General features: G+C 27.9%; 1 protein-coding gene across 2 annotated transcripts in view; it reads right to left on the reverse strand.

The window, feature by feature from the left end:
* LOC124430299 overlaps positions 1–20,408 on the reverse strand; it is a 157,690-nt gene that overhangs the window by 10,891 nt on the left and 126,391 nt on the right. For both annotated transcript variants that reach the window (XM_046976636.1, XM_046976635.1), the window contains one exon: positions 5,536–5,706. In XM_046976636.1, coding sequence (XP_046832592.1) covers positions 5,536–5,706 — 171 coding nt within the window. The remainder of the gene's footprint in view (positions 1–5,535; positions 5,707–20,408) is intronic.

Consider the following 20,408-nt stretch of genomic DNA (forward strand, 5'->3'; position numbering starts at 1 on the left):
CCCGTTTATATACGTGTACCTACATATTTTACAACCACATTACATTCAGGTTTTTACCCATCGTAACTTACTATGCTATAATATGTCCTTGGATATACACGAATTATGTTCCTTACGATCATGATAATGCTTATCGATGATTTATGTCTATCGATGACATAACAAATTACTTGAATTCTGGTAATTATTTTCTAAATTTTATCACCTGTTTTTTATTCTTAATAAGTGTCGTTGTTAGTAAAGAATTTATTATCGTATTAAAAAACGATAATTATCTAATTATGAATAGATCCATAAATTAGTGTTCTTATCAATAGGGAACTTATTATAATTAAATGAAAATTATTTAGGAATGACATTTAATAAAATGCCTTTACGATAGCTTTAGAAAATTTTAAAAAATTTTAAACTTTTATTATTAGGTTGATTCATAAATAATTTATTAATTCTTTACTTACTATGGCACTTATATCGTTAAATTGTTTTATTTTCATTCTTTAGTTATTCGAAAATTGTAATGCATATTTTGTTGCATTATTTATTTTGAAAGTTTGTAACATATATAGGTACAACTGCAATGTATTTCATTTTCCTACTTGGGAACTTATGAATGGAAGGATTTTGTCAAGAATACGAACGCCAATTTCGCATTATCGAAGATAATCCTTCTTCGTTATTGTCGATAGGATAACCTAGAATAGATTGAAAGGATGGGACAAAGGGGAGCAATTTTCGTTTCAAAGAAAGAGAGAGATATAAAGAGAGTGAGAGAGAGAGAGAGAGAGAGAGAGAGAGAGAAAATTTAAAGATCGGAGAGATGAAGGAAACTTGTAATTTCTAACCCTCCTTATGAGAACTTCGATGAATATTTATTAGACCGAAAAGCTTTTGTATGTTATCGGCGGTCATGCGGTTGACCTTAATTTCAATTGATTAATACATCTCTTACTTGTCAAATAAAATGATTGATAAATTGTAAATTCTTAAATAAATTGCTGCGGGTGTATATATATTTATATATATATATATATATTATATATATATATAAAATAATATTACAATAACATTTGTATTTGATGTTATTTATCTGTATATGATGTTATAAATTGGATATAATTAAAGATCAAGAGCATCGATTTCCACTATGTTTCGAAGAGCTACATAAATCACATCATTAGCCGATAACGTTATTCGTTAACATGGATCGATATTCGTTCACAACACCAAGCTTTTGTTCTTCCCCAGAGAGTGTTCAGAATCGAGTAGGATAACAGGTAACATTGTGGCATGCTATTGTTTCACAAGCTTTTCTAATTATTAACTTTACGATCTGGACAACTATCGATATCGGTGGTAATGCCACTGTAATAATAATAATTACTGTCTCGTTAGCACATTGCTCGTTGGAATTTATACTAAATACACATTGACATACGCTTTTGTCGTTTATAGGTCATAAAAAATAATACTTTAATATTATCACACTTTTCGCACGTATTATGCACTTGCTAATGAAAATTATTGTTAAGCTTCTATGAGTTGGTGATCATGTAAGTGACATAAAGTGAATAATTCTAAGCCATATAAGATATTAAAAGACATGCATTAGTTTAATATCAGTTAAGAAATATTAATTTAAGTAGCGGAACAAATTATAAAATTTAAATTTTATTCTCAATTCATTTGAATATTTTTACTTTACTAAATATACTCTCGTTACCAGAATAATTTGTCTCTAACAAATTAAAATGTATCATGTATCGTTACATCATAAAAGTTTGTTTATAAATATTAATAACAAACTGTTAAATAAATGTATTTTTATATATCTTTACGTACGTTGATATTGACGTCAACTTATAAAAAATTAATCATTTACAACAAATTATTTATAATAAATAATTTATAACAAATGGCTTATAACAAATATTTTCTAACAAATTGTTTTGAAGATATTATCAATTATGCATTTATATATATATCTACGTGGATCATTTGATGGCAATTTATAAAAAATTAATTTGCAATAAAAATTGTTTATAATAAATTGTTTATAAAAAAATTATTAAATATATGCAAATACATGTATCTATGTACATCTATAAAGATCATTCGTTATCAATTTATAAGAAATTACTTCTTCAAATTGTTTATAACAAATTGTTTATAACAAATTGTTAAACAATTGATTCATATATTTGTGTACACATACCTTAGTATTCATTTTATGTAAAATTAAAAAAAAATTCATTCATTGAATTTTTTATAACAAATTGTTTATAATAATTTGTTAATAACAATAGGCTGAAAAAATAGTCTAAAAAATGCCCTTTACAATGATATTTGTTTCAAATCTCTACGACTTTTAGTTTCAGAGATATTACAATGCAAATAATTAATATTTATTGACCCACTGGCCTACAAAATTTCTTGGAAAACGTAGTGACCTATATAAATTCTTGGAATTTCATTGATTTAAACAGCTGTAAGTAGTACTACTAGTAGTACTACGTATATATGTTACGCATTATGAATGAAAATCTTTCGATGGCAATATCTTGGCAATGGAAAGTCGTAGAGAGATGACAGAAATACCATTTTAATGGGAAAAAAATTCTCTATTCATCTACATAATCGAAATATATCGTTATAATAGAATCGATTTTTTCAATATTTTCTAATCTCGTATCTCGTCAATTTATCGTATATACACAATAAATCTTTCGATAAATTAATTTTCTCAAAAAAGTAATTTTTCGAGATTGATAATTTCTAACAATTGATACGTGCATAAAATCATAGTAAGATAAAATTATAGTGAAGTGTATAAAAAGTAAAAATATATGACCCAGATCACTTTCATAATCACCGGCTCGTATAATCTTTATCAAAATGTACGAGAGTTTTTTTGTGAGAATTAAATAACAAAGCGCTTTTTTACGAAGTTAATTTGTTTTTAACTTTTATACAATTTAGTCGTTTTTTTGGACCGCAGATAATATACGAATAAATACGATCCTATTTATTTTATGCATATCAACTTTACAAATTTGTTATATTTTTCTTTCTTTTCTTTTTTTAGATCATTTATTCAATTATTTTTTAATTCGAAAAACACTACGTATATATTTTATTATCATTATCAAAGATATATATATATATATATCCATATCGTTTTTAATGTAAAACTTTTTATAGTATGCTCTTTACGTTTCTTATCGTTTCGACCGGACAAGAAAAATATTCAAAGTAAAATATGAGAAGGATAGAAGATAAAATATTAATATACATACATAGATACATACATATAGTTATATATATACATATATATATATATATATATATATATATATATATATATATATATTCTCTTCCTGAATATTTTTACCGGTTACATTTATTTTAACAGCGAACACATACAGAATAATAATTTTTAATTGGAGCAAGTGAGAAACTAAAGTCAACTAATTTTCTTAACGCAGTTAAGAGTTATCGCTTATATGAAACTAAATTGAAATGTTCCATGCGGACAAAGTTTCGAATGTATATTTCAAAGTCTATGTGTGCATACTCTCTTGTTTATCTTATTAGAATTATAGTTTATTTCAATATACCTTATATTTATTTCTTTCTCGTTTCTTTTTTCATCGAAAATTCGATGGCGTTGATTAGATATACCAACCCTACAGAGTTCTTTAATTAGCTTTACTTTTGTAGTTCGTTCATTGAATTTATTCACGGAATTCTCCAATTAAAAGTTCATCGAGTAGAGATAATCCAGAAAGTCTGAGTATATCGGTCTCCGAACTTATTTTCTATTTCACGAAATAACATTAATTTGTAATTACCATTATAATTTCTATTTTTATTCTTGCGAATTTTACATGCAATGTATTTATGTATGTATATCTATGTGGACTTATAATCTTCGTTGGTAGTGACTTAGTGTATTACGTTATTTACATTATAAAACTACAATGTACATATAGTATCGCAGTTCTATATGATTATTAAGCTACTCGTTGTTTTCAATAATAAACAATTATCCATAGATAATCTGTTCGCATCTTCAATAACATTATTCCCGTGTTATACCTGAGATATCCTAGAACGATGTCAAAACCATCCTTGCACCTGTCAATCTACCTGCGCAAAGTTTCAATATTGCTTGATATATTTATAGCGAGGTTATTTGTGATGCTGTCTTATATTGCTATCTAATTTATCTATTACATATATATACATATATATATATATATATCAAGGATCTTTGCAAATCGATCTTAAATTTATGAGATTTTAGAAGACGAATAATAGAACTTATTACGAGTCGATGTCAGCGTAATATTGATTTTTGAATATGATCTTTTAGAAATTCATGAATATGAAAAATAGATAAGAAGAAAATGAGAGATAAATGGATAGATAAATAGATAGATGGATAGATAGATATATAGATAGATAAAAAGAGAGAGAGAGAGAGAGAAAATTAAATTTGAAAAGATTTTCTAATACTCGTAGAAGGTAAAGGTTTGGTGAAAACGATTTCTATGACCCATTTCGAGATCTCATTTGCTTTGAATAGTGAAAAACGCTTTTCAATGGAAAAACAGAAGAATATCATGGTTTAAACATAATAATTTTGTTTAACGAACATTCTAATGGAGAAAGATTGATGAATTCCTCGTTGGCATATTTAAAATTCTTTTTTACAAACATGGCCTTCATTGAGCACAGAGCATTATTTCATTTTGACAAACGCGCTACCTTTGAGAACTCGGTCCGTGTATCGGTACAATGAAAATGGGTAGAGAGAAAAACGAGCTGCATTTACGTATTGGTTTATGACAAAAGTACTATCTCACAAAAGTTCATCTCTTTTATTTCGTTCTAGTCTCAATTATTGGATTTTAATGTCTGTATATGACACGTTACATTCACGTTCAAATTTCGATTTTATTTACTCATGCTTCACTTATTGTAATTTAACATTCTTTATACAGGTAGCATTTAATAAATAATATTATAGAAAATAATGGCGAGTCTTTATGAGCGTACACACACACACACACACACATACATCGTCTATAACATAAAATTAAATTCTCCATATTTTTGATTATTTGACAATAACTTTGCAAAGCATCAAAAATCTTGAAACTTTCATGTAACCGATTTTAATTTATATTCTGATCAAGATTTTTTTCATCTATTGAATGCAATACGAGAAGTTTATTAGTACCTTTGGGAACTTTTACATCGTTCGTTATTCATTTTCTCTTTATTTTTATTTTTTTTCGAAAGTACTTTTTTTTTTATATAAAGATAAAAGAAAATCATATTACTGATAGAACGAAATCTTTCAATAGATTCTAGCGAATATATCGTGAGTGATTTATTCAAATATAAAAAAGAAATAAAGAAAAAAGGGAATAACTTCATCCTTCTCCTTGTCTCAAAATGACATATTTCTTTTTTTTTTTTTTTTGATCTGTTTTAATATTTCGTAAATTTATCAAATAAGGAATTACTTACTTTGATTCCATAATTACTCTCCTCGTATATGATGGACACATAACTCCATCCCATTTTTAAAACGATGTCTACCATGGCCTTGACCTGATAATGATCACTTGGTATTGTTCTGGTGAAATACTCGAAACGTTGCTTGTTCGAGAGTTCCGGACTCGTTGAGAAGAAGGAGACCTGTGAACATAAAAAGAAGAAAAGATAAAAAGACGATTGGTTTTCATAATACGGAGCTTAAAAGGTTACGTAATGAAATTGAAAAGAGAAAAAGAAGAGAGAGAGAGAAAGAAAAGAAGGAATAAGTGATAAAAATTGCGGATCGAAGACGGGAATATCTTTCTTACGAGTTTCTTCTCGATATATTTCCATAGAAAAATGAATTGTTTAATCGAAGTTCAAATTTTTTCGGTTTTGTGATAATTTGTTATAAAATAATTGTCGTATTTTCATATTAATTTTTGGAAATTCTTTTAGAGATATATGTTATAATTTTTATCTGATTAAAAATTTCTTTTAGATTATATTACAATTATATTAATAGTTTATATAGTGAGTTAATATAGTATACAGTATTAATAATTTATGTAGTATCTATAAGTATGTGTTATGTATTATTAAAATGATTATAATTTATTTATTTTTATTACATTATCTCATATTAATAATTTATATTGCTGTTGAATATAAATATTATACTATATATAATAAATAAATTATCAATATGAGTGTAATGAATAATACTTTTTAATTATAGAAAACATGAATTCATATATAATCACGTGATCTAAAATGCCCGCTCTAGTTTGACGCAACCAATCAACGCTCTTTTGAATTCGTCGTGTAGTAAAGATCGTAATACAGCTTTGTCGTCATATCGATTAAAGGTAATTAGTATATATTTTCTATCATAGATCATATTTCAATATACTAATCGATTTCCAAATATATATAATTTCCGATTGACATTATTAACTTGTCGTAATAACGTCAATAATAAATGATATATGGAAAATAAATGTCAGCATCTATATTTTTCTTACAATATTTTTCATGATTTTAAACCTTATTTCTATAGGGTATCGATTTATAGTGATTAATTTTCGATGTTTTAATTAATAAAATATCCATTTAGATAGTTTTTAAGTTCCTATGTCATATTTTTAATGTTTCGATATTTTCGTATAATAGATCGAAAAATTACGATATTTGCGGATCATATCGAAGATGACATTTTGCGCATGCGCACCAGGATTCATGTAATCATACCGGTGATATCGTCGCCATTTTGGAATCGTGAGTGCTACAGGTCGCAACGGAGCGTCGTCGTCACATTAATTACAGGTAATTAATATACATTTTCTAATGTACGCTCTTATTTTATATACCAATCGATCGCGGAAAATGCGATTTCCACGTGTAAATGTTCGCAAGTCTTGGCATCGTCTCGTTTAAAAGATATATGCGAAAATAATATCGGTGTCTTGATATCTCCCACGGAGCTAAAGCGTCATATTTATTTCTCTAATTTTCTAATTATATTTTCGCGATACAAATACTTTTCTCGTCTTTTAACGATGCTCTCATTAATAATCTTTCATTAATTTATCGCGTTCGGTATTATTTCGTTTTATATACGATATTCATATATGTGTGTATGTATGCATATATATACACACACATATATATATATATATATATGTTTATATACGGGTATAAACAATGCGTATACGGAGAACCTAGAACGTGCCAGCGAAAGTACGCATAAACAATCACAGGACGATTGAAAGTTAAGCCTTGGTATGACTCTCCCCTCTTTTTCACTAACGTGATACATACTCGTTCTTACAGGTTCAGACGTGTTTGTACTTTACTTACGTACAGTTGTCCCGATCAGTTCGTACATTATACTTTCTAGGTTAATTAACTTTTCATTATACATATATTATATATGAGAAGTTAAGCAAACCAATAATTAATTAATTCTCATATATATGTTCAATAAGCTCTGTTTAATTAAATTTATTAATCATATTTTATAACATATTAGATTCCAATATATATATATATATATAGCATTTATATATGAATACACAGATCATGTATACATATTTATATTGTATACATTATATGTATGTATATATAATGAATGTATTTTATTGTATATATAAATTTACTTTTAATATTATTCTATATATTAATAATATCCTTGAATATTTTCATGTTATTATTTATTGTATTCAATTAATTTGTGGACATGGACACATTCCATAACAACTATCATATACTTTCTGCTACTCTTCATATATAAGTGCATACAAATAAGTTTATTGTTAAGATATTTTAATTAAATTTTAACTAATATAGAAAGATAGAATTTTAACAAACTATTATGTTATATGACTTTGTATTAAGTCTTTATCTGTTTTATTATAGACTTATATGCTATATTATATCTAGAGTTTTTACAAATATAAAACTTTATTTTTTTTTAATAAATTTAAAGATGGATCTCCATACGCAGCAACCTCCATGTGGTGAGATCTGGAAATCGGTATTACGTACGTTTATTATGTTTTTTTTACATGATATTACGTACGCACTACCGGGCCAATGGCTGACGTTCGGTGCATTAGAAAATTTTTTAAGATATGTTCCATGAAATTTTAAAGAGTATTTTAAAAGAATATATTGGATATTTGAATAATTTAAAGAATGAAAAAGATATTAAGAAACATAAAGAACAATATAGAAAATTCGCGTTAAATTAAAGTAGAATAAAATTTCAAGATACGTTTATCCGCATAATTAATATCATAAATATTATAATTTCAACGTTACTGCCCCATGTCTAGTTTTATTTTAATGCTATATCTTAATTTATAGGTATCCACGCAATTAGTATACTTCTTTAAACATATCCCTATTGCGATCATATCTATTTTTAAGCGATAAATACAACGCGATTTTGATCGTTTGCTTTTATTCATTTATTTTAATATAGTTTATAAGTTTTGCAGTTACATCTTTTGAATGTTTTTTATTTCTTTTTTTTTTTTTTATTATTTTTATTATTAAAGCTTAAAACAAATGTTGTACAATTTCACTATCTTAGATCATGTAATTTGAAGAATATTATTTTTAATATGATATAAATTGTGGAAATAAACGCTACAGCTTGCTTTAACCATTTTTATTCCATAGGTCTTCAGTTGTTGATCGTGCGCAATGCGATCATAGAGTCAGTGCTTGTGCGAAATAGTTTTGTTTGTTTTTGCAACCGAATAGGTTGCTTTAAATATAATATAAAATTAAATAAAATCGCGAATTAGAGTCAGTGTTGTTCGCCGATTAAGAATTTTTCGGTCGCGTTAGTAAATCAGAAAACAAGAATCTATGTCATCTTCTTGTTAAAACTATTTGTTCGCCGTGTTGTTAGTATCATTAACACACTTTCGGCCGATTCGGTGGAAGAGGATTGCGTTGCGAAAAATATTGTTATGGTCGAAAGTGTGAATTTAAAAATGTGCCCTTTTCATCTTTATCAACGGATATAAAGCTTCGTCTGGATGCAATCACATGTAAGTATATTTCTTTATTCTGATCATTATTTCTCATTCATTGTTTAAGTCATATTTTTTTTTTAATCATTTTCATTCATTGAACATATTCCTTTGTAATGGAACATATAATTAAATTTCTTTTGCGATTCTTTTTAATTACAGATTAATCAACGATTCACCGTTTCATCGATTCAACATTTCATCGATTCAACGTTTCATCGATTCAACAATAATTTCAACCAACTTCACGACATCATTCGACCAACGTCGAGGGGGACGAGTGTTTTGGAGCCATCGCAGAACTTCTTAAGTAGTAAGTGAAAAATTTTAAGTTCCTCTGGTGCCCATCATGCCGAGGATGAAAGGTCCATATCGGCACGGGTTACTGGTTGTATTCGTTGATGTCCCATTGTCCAAAACGAGCAAAAGTGACCGTGATTAAGATCTTTGATTTTATTCACGAGTGGTTCCCCACATGTGTAGTTAGTTTTTTTCTTCTTCTTATTATTATTATTATTATTATTATTATTATTGTGTATATATATATATCAGGCTAGGGTCTTCTTGTTTCAAAATCATTTAATTAACAGTGCTGTTAATTAGCACTTTTTTCTCTCTTCGTTTTTGTTCGCGATATTAGTAATGAAATCGGGCATTCATTTACCCGATTTCGTCCAAATAAAGCATATAACGTGGTTTACGTTACATGCATTGCTTCGTACTCAGTCTATTTAATCGTGATTTACTTCGATATTTTGATATATCGATATATCATCAAATGAGCAAGAAGACAAACCCCTTTCGCGACGGATAGATTCTGTCAATTAAGTGGTGGATCATAATCCCGTTCTTTCATTAGAACAGCCATTTAATGAAAGGAATCGTCCGAGGTTGTTTTTTATATAAATTAAATTTTTCAATATATTAAATTTTTCAATAAATTAAATTTTTCAATAAATTAAATTTTTCAATAAATTAAATTTTTCAATAGATATTCACTCATTATCCAATTTCATAACCGCATAATGTGTATGTATATATACGAGATATATGCATATTTCATACCTACATGTCAACACAGCTCTACCGCGGGTCGCTCAAAGGCCCTTATGCGGTATGCAATGTGATAGAGTTGTATAAGATATTTTGCAACTCTAATTTTACCACAACGTGGTAACTATTATAATTATTATCATCATCAATTCCCTCCCCCTCTTCCTCCTTTTGTTTGAGTCCTTGCTAATAAGGTAAGCAATGAGACTCGTAGAGTCACAGCCCGTTTAGGCCTAGTTTATAAGTTAATCATTTTTTAGTTCAGGATTTTCAGCTCTAATTATATTAATACCCGTTTCTCCCCCCCATGCTTTCTGCGTTCTCATCTATGCGTTTGCCCAGGTGTTACTCGTATGGGTGAGAAACAGTCTGCGTGGGTTTAGTTTTAATTTTTTTTCCCTTTTGGCGGCTGTCATTGTGCTGGTGATTGCACGGTGTACCTTGCACTTGTATGTGCGTTTTAGGTGGTGTATTGTACATCGTTTCGCGATAACTTTTTAATTAATAATAAATAAATATCTTATTGTATTAATATCGTTTTACATAGTTACCACATTTTTTTCTGTGGAAAATTTTAAATACTCGTATTTATTACTAGTATCCATGTATATACTAGTATGTACTAGTATTTTTGCTTTAGTCATATATGCAATAATCATTAGCCGTGGCAGTCGATTACAGCAATTGGTACGTACTCCTAATACATTAGAACAATACGCGGTTGAACTGGGGTGTCGGAGGTGCCCCGGGGCATGCTCTCTAGTGTAGGCTTTTGCACCCTGGTGGAATGTGAGAGAACCGTGGAGTGTATGTGTTGGTGTGAATGCTTTGCACTTTTTAAATATAGGTGATAGGCAGGCAGGTAGCATACCTTTTCTGAGTGAATGTCAAAATTTATTTTAAATAAGTAGGTAAGGACCGGATGATCCTGGATCCGATTCTCACTCAGAAGTGGGAAGTCCCGTCTCCGGGGATTTGTGAAGTTTCAGCAAATTTTACAATTATTCAGCATGTCTGAATTATCTTTTATTCCCTTTTTTTTCTTTTTTTTTTTTTCTTCTTTTTTGCTGACACTTTGCATCGCACGATATATCAGTATAAAACAGTTCGAAAAACTTTGCACTCAATGAGAACATTAGATTCCATATCTTTTGAACTTAGCAAAGGACTTTGAACTCGTTCGATACTTAGTTATAAATTAACGCTTGCACCTCGCGATTCTTGAAATATTTACGAATCTACATATTTTTTTTTTTTGATCCTAAAATTTCATAACTGCATAATGTGTATGTATATATACGAGATATATACATATTTCATACCTACATGTCAACACAGCACTACCGCGGGTCGCTCAAAGGCCCTTATGCGGTGTACAGTGTAATAGAGTTGTATAAGACTTTTTGCAACTCTACTTTTACCACGACGTGGTAACTATTATAATCATCATCATCATTAATCTCCTTCTCTTCCTCCTCCTCCTTTTGTTTGAGCCCTTGCTCAAAGTAGAATATACTTGCGTATATAAAATGAAAATATTACAATTCTCGTGATGTTAACTTATTATCGAAACTTTTTTCATCTTTTAAGTGCAAGCAGTTAATCTTAGTTTGTAATAGGTTCATCGATTAGAATGAATATTTATGTCTGCTGGAGCATTCGATTAAATGTGCCTGTGAAAATATGCACGGTTGGTGGATTCTTTGAGTCCATTGATTGTCCGCAGGCTAGGATAGTTTAACGGTATAAGTCAAATATTAATGAATTTTTAAGTTTTCTTTTTCTTTCTTTTTTTTTTTTTTTTTTAATAAATAAATAAATAAATAAATAAAGATCATTAGAAAATCGAGACGCACCTAGGTAGAACAGGAAACGCAGTTAAGATACGTGTTGGGATTCGTCAGTGCCATTTGGGGTGATACATTCGCGAATTTTGCCATGCTTCAGTGGTTATACTATTTAGAAGAAATTGATACTTTACGTCGCAAGCACTTACCGCTCGTTAGGTTAAGAATAAAAAAAAAAAAGAAAAAAAAGAAACCAGCGAAAATGTGTTTTTTACTTCCCAACTCTTCCTTAGCTTGCGACTATTGCGTCTCGTTCAATGCGTGCGTTAACACGAGTGGTTTGAGTCTTGTTGCGTAAAGTGAGATCAGGTCGGGATTAGGTCGGTTTAGATTAGGGACGATTTCATTCTTATAGTATAATCCACTGCGGCATGTCAATTTTTGTGGGTGCGTTGCTTTGAACGGTAGGGCGTTTTTTGATGCGTAAACTTTATCTTGCGTCGCACGTAAGGAATGCTCCAATGCAATGGTTAGGGCACGAAGCAAGAAGAGGCTATATGCTGAAGAGGCCCCCACAATTTGTGGCTCAAGAGGGCAACTATCGTCTACAAGTCATTTTTCAAAGGTGATCGGCATGTCGAACCCTTCGTTAATGGCTTGTGGTCTTATCAAAATCCCCTTTACCCTTTTACCACGTTGACACTTATGCTCGTAGTAGTGTAGTAGTAGTTTGATCCTGGATGGAGATGATGGACCATTCCATCTCCTTGTTACGACGTTCCGTACTCGCGTTCGTGAAAAATTAGTATCTTTGCAATTAGAGTCAAGTTTTTTTACAGTTAGTTAATTAATAGAGTCTTTGTAATTTTTTCATTTTCTTAAAGTAAAGTCGAGTCATTGAATTTTTTTTTTTTTTTTTTTTTTCTTTAAAGTAGAGTCAATTTTTTAACTTTCCCTTTTCATTTTAAATTATAAAGTCGAGTCATTGCAATTTTCTTTTTAAATTAAAGTCGAGTCATTGCATTTCCCTTTTTAAATTAAAGTCGAGTCATTGCATTTCCCTTTTTAAATTAAAGTCGAGTCATTGCATTTTCCTTTTTAAATTAAAGTCGAGTCATTGCATTTTCCTTTTTAAATTAAAATCGAGTCCTTGTATTTTAAACTTTTTAAAGTAAAGTAGAGTCTTTTCTTGAAGTAGATTTTTAATTACAAAAATAGAGTCACGCTCGTTAAATATTGTGTGGACGTCTGTGGCCTGCAGCAACATTGCACTCAGGAGTGCATCTGGATACCCAAGTATGTTGATTTTTAATTCAGAATAATCAAATATTTTTTCCTTTTTATTTTCATAACTGCATACTGTGTATGTATATATACGAGATATATACATATTTCATACCTACATGTCAACACAGCACTACCGCGGGTCGCTCAAAGGCCCTTATGCGGTAAATAATGTGAACACAAGATTGTAAAATCATTTTTACAATTTCTTAGTTTTACCACGAGTTGTAAAATGACTCATATGTGGTAAATGTTATCATCATCATCATCATCATTATCCTTTTGTAGTCTGATTCTGATTATTCTCATTATTCAGATTATTCTAATTATTCAGATTATTCTGATTATTCTGATTATTCTGATTATTCTGATTATTCTGATTATTCTGATTATTCTGATTAAAAATCTACAGGACTTGATGAATACATACAGGAAGGGTATGCCTGCATTCAGGAATGCAGATGAAAATATAATAAGGATATACATTTCTCATTCAGAATGATCAAAAATAAATGGATGAATGCACTAACGAAGATATTTAATAAAATAATATTTAAATATTTCAATATCTCATCATATTATTTTTAATATATTAAACTTAACCAATAATAAATATTGAAAATGTAATTTTGTTCTATATAGAGGAATTAATTTATATTTAAATCAATTATTCTCAATTAAATAAAAATAAAGTGTAAATGAATAAATAGGAAATTTGATTTATTCTGATTAGAAATGTATAATGTTTTGCTAAACGAACAATATGATAAAAATGGCAGCCAGCACTCAGGAGTGCATATAAATATGTCAAGGGTATGCATTTTTATTCCAAAATTATCAACAAATGAATATAAAGTGAAAGAGCTAATAAGTATATATGAGAAAGTATTTTTATTATACATAAATATAAATGAAAGTTTTATAATAAATGTGGAGAAGAAATAATGAATTGTATAGAAATGATTAACAAATCTTTACACATATTAGAAAGAGAAAGGATTATTTTTTAGAATAAAATTGCATAAGCCTTGATATAAGAATAAAACGATTGATATGGCTTGCCTGCACTCAGGAGTGCATATGATAGGTTCACAGTAAGTACATGCCTGCATTATGAAATGCAGATGAAAATATAGTAAGGATATACATTTCTCGTTCAGATCGATCAAAAATACATGAATGAATGCACTAATGGAAATATATAATAAAGAAATATTTCAATCTTACGATATTATTCTTCAATAAATGAAAGTTTTCTAATAGTAAATCAAGAATATTTCATACTTTTCTTAATATAATATTATTATTTATATCTAAATAGTACAAATGTTAATGAAAAGAAATGTATAAGTCTTGCTAAACGAGCGATATGATACAAATGGCAGCCAGCACTCAGGAGTGCATATAAATATGTCAAGGGTATATATTTTTATTCCAAAATTATCAACAAATGAATATGAAATGAGAGAAATAATGTATGTATATGATGAAGAAAGAGAGGGAAAGAGACAGAAAGAGAGAGAGAGAGAGAGAGAGAGAGAGAATTTTTATTATAAATATACAATGATAATTTTATGAGAAGGATTAAGAAGATATAATGAATGATATAAAGATAATTAAGAAATGTTTACACATACGTTAAAGAAAAAGAATTATTTTTTTGGAATAAAAATGCATAAGTCTTGGTATATGAATGAAGCGATTGATATGGCTTGCCTGCACTCAGGAGTGCATATGATAAGATCACAGTAAGTACATACAAGCATTCAGGAATGCAAATAAATATACATTATAGTAAGAATATATATTTCTTTTTTAGAATGATCAAATATACATGAATGAAAATGCACTTGTGAAAGTATATAATAAATAAATATTTAAATATTCTAATCTTATAATATTGTTTTAAAGAAATAAAACTTATTTAATAATAAATCAAGAATTCATACTCTTCTTAATACAATAATGTATTTATACCTAAATAGAGTGTAAATTAATGAAAAGGAAATTTGAATCATTCTGATTAGAAATTTATAAATCTTGTTAAGCGAGCGATATGATTTAAAAATAACAGCCTTGCACTCAGGAGTGCATAAAATATGTCAAGGGTATACATTTTTATTCCAAATTATTTTACCATGACTATGAAATGATAGAGTTTATAAGTACATAAGAAAGTATTTTTATTATATATATATATATATTTATATACACATATATATGGATGATATATAAGAAATATGAAGAAATAGTGAATGATATGATAATGATTTTTTAAGAAATGGTTATGCATATATGAAAGAAATATGATTTTTTTTTTGGGATAAAAATGTATAAATCTTGATAAATGAAACGAATGAAAAGGCTGTCCCACACTCAGGAGTGTGGATGAAAATAGTTCAGAATAGGGCCAGGCTTGCATTCAGGAATGCACCTGGATACTCAAGCATATAGATTTTTCTTTCAGAATAATTTAATATAATTATTAGTAAATAAATAATTTTCTCTTTATTATTATTATTATTTTTTTTTTTTTTCATATAAATTGCTAGTATATATATATAAAAATCTATAAGGCTTGATAAAGTTTTAGTGAAGTCAGGATTTTTTAAAGCAAGCAGTAACGAAAAAATAAATTCATAAGAATAAAATATAAGAATATATCTGAAGTATTTTATTTTTTATATATTTAATATTATCTCTTTTTAATATTTCATATTGTATTACTATTTTATATGGATTTTCGAAATATGTGCTTCTAAAGTTATGAAAATGTACTACTATATTTATTATAATTTAATAGATAACAAAGTGTCTTATATATAAATGATGTAATATGTACATCAGACACTTGATGTAACTGTATACTTCGCGTTAGTATAAACGTAATATAATAATATATGTGTAATTTATCTATTAGATATAGATTTGATCTCATTATGGATATGATTATGGCGGTATACAAAATTGCGTATGCATTTTGTAATACCACACAAGGTGCAGTATAGTTTTGCTCTTTTCTTTTTTAAACGCGATTTAAATTAAATCTTACATATTGTGAAATTTTCACTATTCTTTTTTTTTCTTTTTTTTTTCATGACGTATCTTGAATAATTTGTCAAATGTATAATATTAAACTAAAAATTAAATTATGTAAATGTATTAAACAATTAACAATTTTGTATGGAATTTATTGTTTGATTCATATATTTTGTACATAAAAGTCACGCATAATTTCGTAAATTTGTTTAAAGGTGAAATTTATTTTCTAATGCATCGAGAAATCGGGATGTTCAATGTTAATTTTTTTGCCATTTTAATGTTTGCTTTTTCTTATTTCAGCATTACAATCTGTGGCTAAAAAATATGTATACCAGATAAAAAAAAAATATATATATATTAAATTTTTGTGTTAATTAAATTATCAAAAGTGAAAATATTTGGCCATAGATTGTATATACAATTACATCTTTCCACACATGCCCTTTTATATAATTTTTTGTTACAGATACTTTTATCTTAAAGCTACAAGATCAAATATTGGAAAATATGAATAAATGGTAATACATTTAATTACTGGGAACATGAATGAAGAATTGGAATTGTAAAAAATAAAAAGAAATGAAAAATGAATTGTTTGCAATTTTTTTTTTTTTTTTTTTGTTTTTTTTTTTTATTCATTTGAAATATCGAAGAAAGTTTTAATTAATCTACACAGAGTTAATTTTTGTTTCAGGAAATATCATCTAAATCGGCAAGATTCGATTCTATTCTTCGTTGGTTGTTGTTTTCGTGTGTGAGTGTGTATGTGTGCAAAATAATTGTTTTTTTAATATATGTTGCATTTTCAAAAAATAATAACGTTAGAAATTTCTTATGTTCACAGGTTACTGGCCCATTACATAAAATTTGCATATTAATCTTGATTGTTTTAATTATTAGGTTATAATTTTATGTTCACAGATGATTGCTGATAATTTGTTATATAATATTCGAATATTAGCTTAATTTCTCCTTGTTTAATTATAAGATGGTTAAAATGTTTTATATTCCAGGTGATTTCTTATATAAAATTCGCATATTATTTATTATGTAAAATTCGTATATTATTTTGATTGCTTGTTTAATTATAAAATGATTCAGATGTTTTATATTCACAGATGGCTGTTAATTTATTATATAAAATTTGCATACTATTTTAATTGCTTGTTATTTAATTATGAAGTGTTTTAAATATTTTATGTTCACAGGTATCTGAGCTATTTACATTATCTGAAGAAAAATATATATGGAGTGAAATGTTAGATAAGATAATATATATGATATAATAGAAATAAATTGATCAATTTTTTATCTTATATAATTATTTCTGTTGTGTTTCAGGTTATAAGAGGATAATTTCATAATATTATATATTTTTATATTATATTTTCAGTTTTAATATAATGCTATCGATTGGAATGGAGTTTCATTGATATGTTAAAGAGCTCTCTTCCTTCGCGGGTAGGTAGGTCGATATTAAACGGATTCATAAATTTTTCATCTAATCTCGATAGATTAGAAGAAAATTTTGATTCGTTTCGCGATTGATTTTGTATTTTTTCCAAATTATTCATTGATATTAATAGTAATTGATTATTCTAAAGTAATTGATTATTTTGAAGTAATTGATATTAATAGTAGAATCATAGCTCGTGGGTCTCCTTATGCAGCAACCTCCAAGTGGTGAGACCTGGTAAATCGGTATTGCTTGAAATGTCTTTTTTTTTTTTCAAATACAAAGCAAGCACTACCGAGCTAATGGCTGCATTTAAATTCAATCAAAATTTATTATATTTTATGATGATTTTTTGTATCTTTTCATATTGTATATTTTTTGTATTTCAAAATTTTTCATATTTAAATATTTCAATCAATATAAATTATGCAAATTATTTTCTTTTTAGAATATTTAATAGAGACATGTACATTGAACAGAGATAAATGATAGATTATTTTAATATTTAATGTATTAATTATTATATTTATTTTGAAGTTTCTATCAATGTGCCGGTCATGGTCACGTTAACATAAATCAGCATTCAACCTGAAAAAAAACAAACGGATAAGGGAAGAAGATAGGATGTGGATTCTTATCGAAAAGATACCCCATTAAGTTAGCCAGAGGAATTGCGCAAATCACAGGGACACGAGAATTCGCGTGGAGGGAGTGAGAGCGAAAGCATGTAATCTAATGGAGTGAGAGTTACGTAACGCCCGTTCCTTTTTCTCTAGGGTATGTCACAAAGGGTGGTGGCTGCTGGTAGTGGTGTCCTCCACTCCCAAGGGAAAAGGTGACATTCGTTGATTTATATCGACCGATGACCCAAAGTAAAGCAGCTCTTACTAACGGGTCAACACCTTCATTTCTACCCTCTGCTTCAAGGTTCCACTTCGTTCAAGATTATTTTTCTATCCTCTCCCTTTCTCATTTCCTCTCTTTCACATCCTCTTTCTCTCTCTCTCTTTCTCTTTTTTGTTCTTTTGTATAACGTTATCCCATCATTGAGATTAATTAATTAATTCAAGTATTTGTGAACATTTCCTTTGTTAATGAGCTTTAACAATTTCTCTTTTTCGTTTCCTATATATATATATAGGATAAAATCATATTGACAATTTAAATTCATAATTTTATCTAATAATTAACGGCACGTAATTACGTACAGTTCATAATTTATTGGATTTTTAAATGTTACCATTACATATATTAATATAACATATATATTTTGCATTATCTAGATATTAAAATAGATAGTAAAATCAATCATGGCGTAAATGTAAAAGATTTATTGTTAGAATATTATTCTCATAATAGTAGTAATGAGAAGCATTACTTTATATATCTATAGTACATCGTATTAAGAATATTAACATATTATTTAGTATTATATATCTAGATATCCAATTTTAATGGACCACCATTTGAATAATTTAATCGAATTATCAATGGGTTAACATTTCGATTAGCTGAAAATTCAAGGTAAAAGATAGTAAAGCGAAAGAGAGCAAAAGAGAGCAAAAGAGAGCAAAAGAGAGCAAAAGAGAGAGAGAGAGAGAGAGAGAGAAGGTAGAGGAGAGAGTACAAAGCTTATTATCGATTGATGCATTTCTACGAAGTCCCTTCTATAAAATGTCAGTGATTAATTGTTGTCCCTTCATACTTTTTAAAGGAACAACCTCCAAACGATCAATCTGTTTCCTTAACCTCTGCTCTCTTTTTATCGTTTTTTTACATCGTACTTCTCACTTAATAATAGCTTGAGCTCTTTTGAAAACTCAAGACCAAGAACCAAAAGCTCCTATTTTTAACGTTTTTCCAATATCTCCAAGTTCGTGACGCATCAATGGCTTTCTCTCCTTCGACAAGGATCTGAGGAGGTTCATTACAAGAGCGACGAGGATTTACGTTTGTACTTACTGAACTCCTTGAAATAAATTTTGGTACTGGTAAGTTTCGATGAGGATAGAAAGAAAAGAACGATGGAGAAAGTACATTCTATGGAATATATAGAATAACTCGTATCATATTTTTCAAAATTTTTTTTTCATTTATTGATTCTATATATGTGTACATATATCCCATTTATATATTATATGTTAAAACACAAAACTTATTTTATTATTACATTCGTCATTTTAATTTCAAATGCAATTGCATTCACAATAATTGATTATTAGTATTATATATAATATTAATGATAAATATAATAATTTATTGTATACAATAATAAAATTAATATCACATTAATATTATTCTACACAATTTATTCGGAATGACATTTTGATTAGTTATTGAAATATTAGTTCATAATAAATGATACGATTTATTCTATATATATTAAACAAAGTTTGACATTTTTAGACACGTTTGCAATAAATATTATTTATTATTAAACATCAGTATTATTCTTACAAATAATATAATATACAATAAGATAATTAAGTTATTTCCAAATAAACGAGAGATCTGATTACATTCAAGGATATTAAGATATTTATATTTCCCTGAAGAGACTCTGATCGAGGGATGATACTAAATCTGTAAAGGTTTTAGCGACGACACTTCAAGACACAAGAAGTTTTGTCCGTTGAGAGAAAGTATCTTAAAGTCGATCGATGATTTCAACCCACGACAAGAAATTCGATAAACGTT

This window comes from Vespa crabro, chromosome 18, assembly GCF_910589235.1.
Source record: "Vespa crabro chromosome 18, iyVesCrab1.2, whole genome shotgun sequence".
Lineage (NCBI taxonomy): Eukaryota > Metazoa > Arthropoda > Insecta > Hymenoptera > Vespidae > Vespa > Vespa crabro.